The sequence below is a fragment of the Megalobrama amblycephala genome, linkage group LG9 (genome assembly GCF_018812025.1).
Source record: "Megalobrama amblycephala isolate DHTTF-2021 linkage group LG9, ASM1881202v1, whole genome shotgun sequence".
NCBI lineage: Eukaryota > Metazoa > Chordata > Actinopteri > Cypriniformes > Xenocyprididae > Megalobrama > Megalobrama amblycephala.
In genome coordinates, this window is record NC_063052.1 from 36,615,747 (window position 1) to 36,628,809 (window position 13,063).

At 41.1% G+C, this 13,063-nt stretch overlaps 1 protein-coding gene across 4 annotated transcripts in view; it reads right to left on the minus strand.

Moving 5' to 3' along the window:
• Positions 1–13,063, minus strand: part of LOC125276120 (E3 ubiquitin-protein ligase TRIM39-like) — a 38,242-nt gene that overhangs the window by 3,480 nt on the left and 21,699 nt on the right. For all 4 annotated transcript variants that reach the window (XM_048203596.1, XM_048203599.1, XM_048203597.1 and 1 more), the window contains one exon: positions 2,984–3,122. In XM_048203596.1, the coding sequence (XP_048059553.1) occupies positions 2,984–3,122 (139 nt within the window). The remainder of the gene's footprint in view (positions 1–2,983; positions 3,123–13,063) is intronic.

The following is a 13,063-nucleotide window of genomic DNA, read 5'->3' on the forward strand; positions in this document are numbered from 1 at the left end:
TGGAAAACTGGGACGCCATGTCATCCGGACTAAAGAGGACAAGGATAACCCAAGTTGTTATCATCGCTCAGTTCAGAAGCCTGCATCTCTGATGGTATGGGGTTGCATGAGTGCGTGTGGCATGGGCAGCTTACACATCTGGAAAGGCACCATCAATGCTGAAAGGTATATCCAAGTTCTAGAACAACATATGCTCCCATCCAGACATCATCTCTTTCAGGGAAGACCTTGCATTTTCCAACATTACAATGCCAGACCACATACTGCATCAATTACAACATCATGGCTGCGTAGAAGAAGGATCCGGGTACTGAAATGGCCAGCCTGCAGTCCAGATCTTTCACCCATAGAAAACAACATTCCTATTCCTAAACTTGAGCAACTTGTCTCCTCAGTCCCCAGACGTTTGCAGACTGTTATAAAAAGAAGAGGGGATGGCACACAGTGGTAAACATGGCCTTGTCCCAACTTTTTTGAGATGTGTTGATGCCATGAAATTTAAAATCAACTTATTTTTCCCTTAAAATGATACATTTTCTCAGTTGATATGTCATCTATGTTGTATTCTGAATAAAATATTGAAATTTGAAACTTCCACATCATTGCATTCTGTTTTTATTCACAATTTGTACAGTGTCCCAACTTTTTTGGAATCGGGTTTGTATATATAAAGGAAGGTTTTTAAATTTGATCTAAGATAAAAATTCTAAAACCAAATCAGGCCTTACTTCATTAAACACCTTTTCATAAAAGTCAACAGAAAAATAAAGGAAATGGATTCTGGCACAAGGGACAAAAATTAAGCGTCAGCGTTAGTTCAGGCAGGCCTCGTAGTCAAGCTCCGCTATTAGCTGATTCTCAAATTCCAACCCCACCCATATCAGCTGATCCAATTTCTATGGACTCCATTGGCAACTCTAAAATAAGGTGCATTACTTAAACGCAGCTTCCGTCTCTCTGCCTGCTTGGCTGCTTCCACTGCACGCTGCTTGCAACCCACCTCCTCCCCAGCTCCTCCTTAAACTTGTGTATAACTTAATCAGTGTCATTCTGTTGTCATTGATGCATGCTCTGTTCTCAATAGGGGGATTTTCTGCTGCTCTCCCAGTTAAAAAATTGGAGGTTGTTCCCAGAAGCTGCTGCTGTTCCCGGTCTTGGCTTTCATGGAGCTCATGAAAGGACAGGGAATTTAGAACAGAGCCATACTGCCAAATTGTAACTTTAGCAAACATGCCAATAAAAAATTGACTAAATTTTGTCTCTTGTAATTTTTGACTTAAGTGGTCCTGACTGAAATGAGGATCTTTACCCATTAACAGAAACATATGGGTTAGTCTGGAGTGCCCTATTCGACAGCGTGTGTAAATAATATGATACCAGCAATTTTCAAACTGGACACAACATTTTGCACCAACCACAGGATTGAAGTTTGTTTATAATAAGTCTGAGTGAAGGTGGAATTAGGCATTTTTTAAGCTCTGAAAATGAAGCTTCTTTAGCCACTGTTCATTCCCTGTAAAACCACAATGCCCTGGTACCCAACAAAAATGGCTTTAAAATTCTGTGCCTCCAAGGACTGCAAACTATTTAAAATTTCCACAAAAGCCGGGTGTTCAAATTTGGAAGATGCCAGTCTGAGTCTGAAAAAATTTTTGAGCAAATTTCGCTGCTGAGAAGATTTAATATGCTGCAATGCCAAAATGATAGCATCAGCTTCTGTAGTGAAAATATAATTATAATGAGGAATCTGTCCTCCACTTTTCTGATGATTGACCAATTGACCACAAAGCCAGGTGAAACATATGCTTCAGTCTTTTCTGTATAAATTGGTATATATGATGGAAAACTTTCTCTGATACTTAACAATTGTTTGTTGTCATCAGATCGTTGACATGTTTTATGTGTGGAATTATAATAATATAAAAAACAAAAATTTGTAATCATAAATGCTCATCTTAAACTAGCACTCTTCTTCTCTATTAGAATTCCGGCAGTGTAGACACTACTAAATGTATTACTGCCCTCCACAGGTCAAAGTATGAACTAATTATTATATTCTTGCACTAGCATATTGTATATGAGAATTTAGTTCAAACTTTGACCTGTGGAGGGAATTCTAATAGAGAAGAATAAGATGAGAGTTAGTTGAAGATGAGCATTTATGGTTAAAATGTATATATATATTTTATTTATTTATTTTAGAAAATTAACAATGGTTTCACTAGATAAGACCCTTATTCCTCGTCTTGGATCGTGTAGAACATTTTGACGCTGCACTGAAACTGTAATGTTCACCTTCAACCGTTTGGGGCCAATTAAAGTCACTATGGAGAAAAATCCTGGAATGTTTTCATCAAAAACTTTAATTTCTTTTCGACTGAAAAAAGAAGGAAATGGACATCTTGGATGACATGGGGGTGAGTAAATTATCAGGCATTTTTTTTATTTGAAAGTAACCTAATCCTTTAATATTTTAACAGCTATAACTTTACAAATGATTGGTGAAATGTTTTATGCAAGTTATTTTTGTATCTAATGTTATTCATTTCAGTTTTGGAGTGGATTAGTGTTGTGGTTATTCAGCAAATACAAATCAATAAACATTAAACTTAAATAAACTTCAAATTAAAGTCCAGCAATCCAAAGCTGTTTGAGCAACAGGTCTGAAATTTGAACCATGATTGCATGTCAAACAGCCAAACTGCTGAAATCACGTGACTTTGGCACTCCAAACAGCAGATTTGACACAAAAGATTCATAATGCTCCGAAGCTTCCTGAAGCAGTGTTTTGAAATCGGCCATCACTATATAAGTCATTATTTCGTTTTTTTAAAAAGTAATTTACTACAGGGGGACTTTAAATATTCACAAAACTTAGATGAGACAGCTGAAAATTTAAAAGTACTTTTAAAAGTAAATTCTGCAACACGGCTGATATTTAAAGATGATAAATATCTGTATAGTGTATTTGATATTGACATACCATTTCGTGTGAGTTTCTCCTGTAGAGTGTCCTTCAGTTGAGTCAGAGCTCTCCTCACAGTCTCCAGACTCTCATCAGTCTTCACACTGATCTCAGACCAGTTCCTGGTGTTTCTAGAACTGCACAGGTATGAGTAAATCTACAGCAGGAGAGAGGAGAAATCCTTCAGCATGGGGAGTGTTATAGTGTCTCTTACGACAAAGAAGTATACTTGAAGTTCATTTTAGGAAGTATACTTAAATAATGTTCAAGGTGCCCTAGAACCTTTTTTCACAAGATGTAATATAAGTCTAAGGTGTCGCCTGAATGTGTCTATGAAGTTTCAGCTCAAAATATCCAATAGATTTTTTATTATTCAACTTTTTAACTGCCTATTTTGGGGAATAAATAAAAATGCGCAGATTCTGTGCGTGTCCCCTTTAAATGCTCATGCTCCCCGCCCCCAAGCACGCGACTCTATAATACATTGCATAAACAAAGTTCACACAGCTAATATAGCCCTCAAAATGTAAAGATCCAAAGTGTTTGTCATGCAGCATATAAGATCATTTAAGTATGGTATTTTTTTGGATGTTTACATTTGATTCTGAATGAGTTTGATAGTAGTCAATGCTCGGGCTAATGTGGCTAAAGCTAACATTACACACTGTTGGAGAGATTTATAAAGAATGAAGTTGTGTTTATGAATTATACAGACTGCAAGTGTTTAATAATGAAAATAAGGACATATATGTAACAGGGTGGTATTAGAAAATAAACCAAAAAAAGATGTACTTCCCCTTTAAGAGAGCGGCAGCTGATGATGACGCGCTAAGTGCGCGATATTGAGACAGACGGCTGAGCAGTGCATGAGACCAATCTAATCTTTTATCATCCTGGAGAAAATCCATGATTTGTGTGAGTGAATGTGATGATAATCATTTAATTTGATGTAATAGCCTTCATTTCGTCCTGTTAATGATGTGGTGTGTTTTACGGTTAGGGTTCGAGGTGATCAAAGATTGCGTGCAATTGCACGTGAGGGGTGTTACGAGTTCTCTGTAAAACAGAATTCGGTAAGTGTTCAGTGTGATGTTCATGTGCATAATGTGTATGAATGATGTGCATAAGATCATGAGCATGTTATATTTGATTTTTCTATATTGGTATTTCAATGTATGTGATGAAAATGCTGACGGTGGGTTTTGTGGTTGTGTAAGGTGCCACTACCGTGTTGGTATAGCTCTAAAGTATATTGTTTCACCCTAGATGTGTGCCCTAACATTTGTAATTTAAGGAAATTAGTAAAAATTGATACTTTATTTTAGTTTGCTAAAGTTTCGTTTTAATATTCTTGTGGAATCCGAGTTTGGAGATTATACGCTGTTACAGATATTATATGGTTATAGTGACCCCGTGTGGTGAATTTTGAGTATTACTATTTTTGATGTTAGCGAAGTGATACTGAATGATCACCTGTTATTTGTTAAACTATTCATTTAATACTGTTTAAGACCACAACAAACAAACAAAAAAACTCCAAACCACTAATTGAGTTGAACACAATAAATCACCGAAATATGAACATGATTCAGTGTCAATTGATTTCTTTTTGTTAACTGGCAACAAAATTTGGTACCAGGAGTGGGGTTTCTTTATAAATAAATATCGCCAGTGACAGTTAAGTGTTAGTGGCACACAGGTGAGCAAACACGGTAGTGGTGAAGAGGAGCCGGTGACAGCCAGAGTGAGGGTTCGTTGCAGTACAGAGAGGACGTGGGAATTGACCAGGACGTGTCCAAGCCGAACGGAGTGGTGATGTGGATTTCCCGTGGATTTCAGAAACAGGCATAAACTGTCCCTTTTTGCTGCCACGTTCAACGTTGACTTGCAACATGTCTGACCATTCAGAGGGGGAAGAGGACGACATTCGTCTGAAGTTAAGGGAATTGAGTCAAAAGCATGACGAAGCAATGGCCACACTTGAATCTTTGAAGGGTGGCTTTAATAAGACTTATGTCTATGTACCTCGAGAACGACACATCAGTCCATTCACAGGGGACATTGAAAAAGATGCGAGAACAGTAGATGAGTTTATAGAAGAGATTGAGCGTGCTTTAAGAGCCCGAAACTTGACACCAAATGATGAGTGTGATTTTGTTTTGTCTTTGCTGCGAGGTGCTGCATTAGAAGAGGTTCGACTGCGAAGCGACGTAGACAGAGATGCAGCCACTGATATACTCACTTACCTTAGAGAGGCTTTCACTGATAGACGTAGCAGTGCCCAACTCCTCCAGGACTTTTATAGTCGTAAACAGAAAGAGGGGGAGGATATTTGTGATTTCTCTCATGCACTAGCTCAAGCTCTTGGTCAGATTACTAAGCGTTCACCAGGAGCTGTGGGGGATGAAAAGATAATGCTAAGAGACCAGTTTGTAGAGGGCATCCGAGATCATGCACTCAGACGGGAACTTAGACGGTATGTAAGGGACAAGCCTGAGTCTTCAATGGTGGAAGTGAGGGAGGAAGCTTATATCTGGGGCTGGGAGGAGCCTTCTGGGAGGGTTCGAACCCCTAAAAGTCGAAGTGGTACTTATGGCTCCTTCAGTGAAAACGCACAGTGTGCAGAAGTGAAAGCCATGGGTCATCAACCTGATACTTTATCCAAAGTAATGGATGTAGTCACTGAGCAGGGCAGGCAAATCCGTGAGCTAACACAGGCTGTTAAAAGCTTAATGACACAACAACAGGGGGGTGGTGGCCTGCGTGTGAATAACACAAGAGCCCAGTTACGATTTACTGAGGATGGCAAGCCCATATGCCTGAAATGTCAGGAAGCGGGACATATTGCGAGGAATTGTCCCCAAAAACGTAACTCAAAAAAACCTGCACCCCATTCTAGCGAGCCTGGAAATGTGACAAGTCGAGCTATCCAAGGGCAACCTGTAGACTCAAGTCAAGAAGAACTGTTGAAGCGGGCAGTGGGGACATGTCCTCAAGTAGATATTAAGGTTCTTGGCATAGAAGTATCTTGTCTCTTGGACACAGGTAGCCAGGTTAGTACGATATCTGAAAGTTTCTTCCGACAGCACCTGGGGGGTGACGATGAAGACATGCTTTCGACTACTGGGTGGCTAAAGCTTACTGCCGCCAACGGGCTAGACATCCCATATTTGGGATATCTCGAGCTAGACGTAGAGACTATGGGCAGAAAAATTCCAAATTGCGGGTTTTTAGTGGTAAAGGATCCCCCACCCTCTGCAAAAACTGTTTCCTGCATTGTGGGGATGAACATCATAAGTCAATGCCGGCAGATGGTCCAGTCCGAATTCGAGGCTCCGTTGGAAGGGGAGCTAGAGACTGATTGGAGTAATGCGTTCCAGCATGTACAGGGCTATGATGTTCTGAAGAGTCGGGTGGCCCGGGTAGCTGGAAGGAGGATGATTCAGGTGCCAGCAGGCTCCATAACGACAGTAATGGCAAGAGGGTGGTCAGTGAGTTCAAAAGGTGAAAGCCAGTGGCTGCTAGAGCCAGCACACTTAGCTTTGTCAGGAGGTCTGCTGGTTATGCCGACTGTGGTAAGCTCACACCATCACGAGGGCCCAGTCCAAGTTCTTAACCTGTCTAATGAGGATGTGTGGTTGCACCCTAGGACTCGCATCGGTGTTCTGTCGCAAGTGAAGTTGGTGGATAATGATCCAGGACATGAGGTAACATTCCAACGCATTTCTGCGAATGCTGAAGAGATTTCTATGGGGGCTAAATCACCATCCAGGCAAGAGCAGTGGTCTAAAGTGGTATCTCAGCTGGACATTGGAGGTACGGTGGAACAGCAAGCTGAGTTGAAAGCATTACTCGCTGAATACGCCCATGTGTTCGCCTTAAGCGATGAAGATCTTGGATTTACGGACCGAGTACAACATGAGATTAACCTGGTGGACGATGTGCCAATTAACCTGCCGTATCGCAGAATTCCGCCAAACCAATACAGAGAGGCCAAGGAACACATAGCGCAACTTTTGAGAAAGGGAGTTATTCAAGAGAGCTCAAGCGCCTACGCATCTACAGTGGTGCTAGTGAGAAAGGCTGACGGTAGCATTAGGCTATGCGTTGACTACCGCAAGCTAAATCTGAAAACAAAGCGGGACGCCTTCCCACTGCCTCGGGTAGATGAGAGTTTTGATGTGTTACGGGGCGCACAATTCTTCTCGAGCATCGACCTGGCCAGTGGGTATCACCAGGTGGCTGTAGCAGAAAGGGATCGACACAAAACCGCCTTTACCACACCATTTGGGCTGTACGAACATCTGCGGATGCCAATGGGGGTGTGTAACGGGCCCGCAACTTTTCAAAGATTAATGCAATCGACCATGAATGATCTCATTTTTCAGATTGTGTTAGTATATTTAGATGACATCTTAGTTTTCTCCAAAACATTTCCTGAACATTTGGAAAGGTTGCGAACTGTGTTATCAAGGCTAAAGGAGACTGGACTTAAGGTCAAAGTAGGGAAATGTCACTTCCTACAGCCCACAGTGACGTTTTTGGGACATCAGGTATCCGCTGAGGGTATAGCCACCGACCCTAACAAGATCTCTGCTGTGACGCAGTGGCCAATACCCACTACTCTGAAAGCTCTGAGGTCATTTCTCGGGTTCTGCGGGTATTATAGGAGATTTGTCCCTGGCTTCTCAAAAATCGCAGGGCCGCTGCATGATTTAGTTAATCACTGTCTGAATGAGGGGCCCCCAGCTAAAGTTAACCAAAAAGTGATCGATGGGTGGAATCCTGAGTGTCAAGCATCTTTTGATAGTTTGAAGGAGAAACTGACTAGCGCGCCCGTGCTCGGATTTGCTGATTTCTCTGCCCCATTTATCCTTGAAACTGATGCGAGCAATCAGGGCTTAGGAGCCATCCTTCTGCAGCAGCAGGAGGGAAAGAAAAGGGTGATCTCTTATGCGAGCCGACGGTTGCGGAATGCTGAAAGAAATGACAAAAATTATAGCAGCATGAAATTGGAGTTGCTGAGTCTCAAGTGGGCTGTAACTGAAAAATTTAGAAGTTACTTGCTGGGTTCCAAATTTACAGTCATCACAGATAATAACCCACTATGTCACTTAAACACTGCCAAGCTAGGAGCCCTGGAACAAAGATGGGTGGCCCAGGTGCTTGAGAGTGTGCATGCTGGTATGGGGCACCAGGGGATTGAAAGGACCCTGCATCTGCTGAAACCAAGATGTTATTGGGTGGGAATGTATGGAGACGTTGAGCAGTGGATTAAAAATTGCCAGCGCTGTGTTCTCACGAAAATGCCTCAACCTAAAGTGCATCCTCCTATGAAGTCATTCCTTGCTAGCCGGCCTCTAGAGGTGGTAGCAGTAGACTTCACTTTGCTAGAGCCAGCGACCGATGGAAGGGAGAACGTCTTAGTTGTCACCGACGTGTTCACTAAATTCACGCAAGCTTTCGCGACGCAGGACCAGAAAGCTGACACAACTGCTAAAGTTCTCTTGAGGGAGTGGTTCATGAAATTTGGAGTCCCTGAACGACTACATTCAGACCAGGGGCGCAATTTCGAAAGCGAGGTGATCGCAGAATTGTGCAAGCTGTATGGGGTAAAAAAAAAGCCGTACCACCCCCCATCATCCGACAGGTAACGCCCAGTGCGAGCGTTTTAATCGCACTCTACATGAGCTGCTTCGAACACTCCCTCCTGAAACCAAAAAACGGTGGCCTGAACATCTGGCGGAGCTGGTCTACGCATACAACGTTACCTCGCATTCGACAACGGGGTATTCTCCTTTCTATCTGCTGTTCGGCGTAGATCCTCATTTGCCGGTGGATGCATTGGTGGGACGAGAATCGGGGGCTAAGTCAACTCATGACTGGTTAGCAGTCCATCAGAGACGCTTGAGGGAGGCTCATGAACGTGCCAAGGTTTATGCTGAGAAGAAGGCAGCAGAGCGGATTGAGCTTTCTCATGATAAAGTGTATTGCCCGTCTATTGAGGTTGGCCAGATCGTATACTTAAGAAATCGACCCCTGGGAAGAAATAAAATACAGGACGCCTGGCATCCTACTCAGTATCGGGTGATAGAGATTCAAGGGACTACTCATACAGTGGAACCTGTGGAAGGAGGTCCCATCAAGAGAGTGAATCGGGTGGACCTCAGACCATGTGTGTGTGTCCCTGATCCAGTGGCTCACAAGAAGTTTGTTGAGGCTAATGTGGAAGTGGATGGAAATTCTATAGTGGATGTGGACAATGAGAGTTTGGAGGATGGTGTAGTGCTCTTGGAGTGTACTGGCCCGAGTGTAGCTGAAAGTCTCACACAGACGGAAACTGAAGCTGAAACCGAAATGAGAGCTCCAGAGATGTCTCCTTGTGATCCCACAGTTCCGGAACTTAGAGAAGGATCTCCGGAGCAAGTTTCTAGTTTGCCCACACCTCGCAGGAGTACCAGATCCAATTTGGGTCAACATTCAAATCCAAGCCATGAGCCTAGATCAGCCCTTAGCCACAATGCTGTCTCTCAAATGATAGCCAATTTAGGAACGGTGTTCTTCAGAGAAGCAGTTAAAGAGCTGAGAAACTCGTACACTGTCACCGAGGACGTTGACAGGTCGGCAGGGGAGAATGTAACAGGGTGGTATTAGAAAATAAACCAAAAAAAGATGTACTTCCCCTTTAAGAGAGCGGCAGCTGATGATGACGCGCTAAGTGCGCGATATTGAGACAGACGGCTGAGCAGTGCATGAGACCAATCTAATCTTTTATCATCCTGGAGAAAATCCATGATTTGTGTGAGTGAATGTGATGATAATCATTTAATTTGATGTAATAGCCTTCATTTCGTCCTGTTAATGATGTGGTGTGTTTTACGGTTAGGGTTCGAGGTGATCAAAGATTGCGTGCAATTGCACGTGAGGGGTGTTACGAGTTCTCTGTAAAACAGAATTCGGTAAGTGTTCAGTGTGATGTTCATGTGCATAATGTGTATGAATGATGTGCATAAGATCATGAGCATGTTATATTTGATTTTTCTATATTGGTATTTCAATGTATGTGATGAAAATGCTGACGGTGGGTTTTGTGGTTGTGTAGGGTGCCACTACCGTGTTGGTATAGCTCTAAAGTATATTGTTTCACCCTAGATGTGTGCCCTAACATTTGTAATTTAAGGAAATTAGTAAAAATTGATACTTTATTTTAGTTTGCTAAAGTTTCGTTTTAATATTCTTGTGGAATCCGAGTTTGGAGATTATACGCTGTTACAGATATTATATGGTTATAGTGACCCCGTGTGGTGAATTTTGAGTATTACTATTTTTGATGTTAGTGAAGTGATACTGAATGATCACCTGTTATTTGTTAAACTATTCATTTAATACTGTTTAAGACCACAACAAACAAACAAAAAAACTCCAAACCACTAATTGAGTTGAACACAATAAATCACCGAAATATGAACATGATTCAGTGTCAATTGATTTCTTTTTGTTAACTGGCAACATATATATATATATACAGTAAGAACAATAATACGACAATAATACAGTAAGAAACAATGGTAACTTTAACCACATTTAACAGTACATTATCAACATGCTAATGAAACATTTAGAAAGACAATTTACAAATATCACTAAAAATGTCATGATATCATGGATCATGTCAGTTATTATTGCTCCATCTGCCATTTTTCGCTATTGTCCTTGCTTGCTTACTTGTATAAAGTCTGTGCTGTGTTGGCTGTGCAGCTCCAGACGTTAATTCTGCCTTGTGTAATGCCTTGAACATGGGCTGGCATATGCAAAATTTGGGGGCGTACATATTAATGATCCCGACTGTTGCATCACAGTCTGTGTTATGTTGAGATTCATCTGTTCTTCAGAGGTCTTTTGCTCAAATCAAAATAAGAAGGAGGAAACAATGGAGTTTGAGACTCACTGTATGTCATTTCCATGTACAGAACTCTAATTATTTAACTATGCCAAGGTAAATTCAATTTTCAAATCTAGGGCACCTTTCAAGTATATTTTTAAGTATACTTCATGTAGGAAGTACCGGTATACTAATATCAATAGCCGCGTTTCCACCGCCGGGCCAAAGGCAGGCGTGCTAGTGCGTGCCAGGGCTGGTCGCGTTTCCACTGTCACTCCCGGGGCTTGATCATGCCTCTTTGGTGCTTCCTCGGTGCCAAAGGCACGGGTTTTTCGGCCCGCCGAAAACCTTGGTCCAAAGCGGGCCAGCTGGGGCTTGAGGCGCGGTCGAGGTGAAAGGCGGAGCTAATCGTAGTCAGGTGATGGTCTACACGCTGAAATGGGTTGGGTTGTGTGACGTTTGATCAAGGGAGGTGTGTTTAAGGGCGGTTTTTAGATCAGCGCTGCGGAGCTAGCAGACCAACAGTGGAAACACAACTTGATTTTGGCCTCGGTGCTTAAGGTCTGTGGCCATAGGCCCAGCCCGACATGCTGTTAGCCCTGGCTCGCACTGACCTGACAGTGGAAAAGCGGCTAATGTGTACTAGTAGTAAACTTGTAAGTGTACTATTTCAATACTGGGACTAAATTGGCCCACTTTTAGTATAAAAAAACTTTAAGTACACAACTAATTCAGAACTATGTTTCTCATGTGTACTGCATCTGCACTACAAGTAATCTTATAAGTATACTATTAGTTTACTATTTTAATACTAGTAGTACATTTTTTAGTTTATGAAAGTACACTTTGAAATGCACTCTCAGTAAACAACTAGTTTAGTAGTTTTATACTGCATGTATACCTTTAATTTTTCTATAAGGAAACATAACATCATACTTATAGTTTAGGCTACTGTTTATATATTATTTTTGCACTTTCAATAATAGGCCTACTAATGTTCATTTTTTATACTTAAAATATACATTTAACTGTACTTTTCAATTTTTTAAAAACATTTTATTATAGCTTCATGCATCTTTTTATCAACACTTGAATGTGGATAAGTTTCATAAAGAAAGGCAACATTTTAAACAAAAACTTGAGAAAATTGCTTTTTTGTGAAAAACCGGATCAGATTGATGATCAAAACACAGATGGTGTAGATCGAGTCCATCAACAACCCTAAAGCTTCACAGTACATGAAAGTGAAAGTGAAAATAATTTGATTTACATGCTGTTTAATGTTTTATGATCACGTTATTTTACATATGTATGAACAATCGTCTTGTTTCAGCTTCTACTTCAACTGTGTATTGATCCGGCGATTCTATTAGATGCGTAATAGCGCCCCCACTGTATAACAGTGAAAACATGGATAGCCGGAAAATTCAGTCAATGGCGGGGAAAGAGTAAAGTAGCCTATTTGAAGTAAATTCCTATATAGGCTACACTACACTACACTACAACAGTGGACTAGCCTACACAAACATTCAGATACTCAGAAGGAACATATCTGTTTTCTCTATAAATCAATATTATCAAAACAATTACAGTTTATAAGACTGTATGTAAACTACTCAGTCAAAAGATTAAAGTACACATGAAATCAAAATTGACCTTATTTATTTTGTTAGCTCAAATTGCTAGTTTTGTGGTGAACAATTCATCTGTGCAAGTCAATCCACACAAAAAAATAGTTTGGCTTCGTAATATTTAATCAAAATCTGAAAATGCTCCTCCCCTCTGCTACGGTGCCCCTTCTCAAATGACATCATTTTGACGGCTTGGGTTGAAAACGCTTAAACCACTCCCCTCCATCGGTTAGTCTGTTATGAGCGAGAGATGGAGAGGAGGAGCGCTAAAATAAAACCCCACCCACTATTTAATATTCCGTTTCTCTTGGAAATACGTCACAACACTGGAGAAAAGTCATTTGCAACCTCCGGTTCACGGGGACTTTAAACACAACTACAAGCCTTAGCCAAGTATACTTTGAATACTTAATTATAGCCTACTTTTAAGTATATCTCGATCAAAAGATTGAGTACAAGTATAGGGCAAATGCTTAGACTTTTCTGTCAGTTTAAGTCAAGTATACTTAAGTGCAATTTTAAGTATATTTCTGAGAAGTACATAAAAAGTAGACTAAAAGTATACTTTTTTTTTGTTTAAAAGAT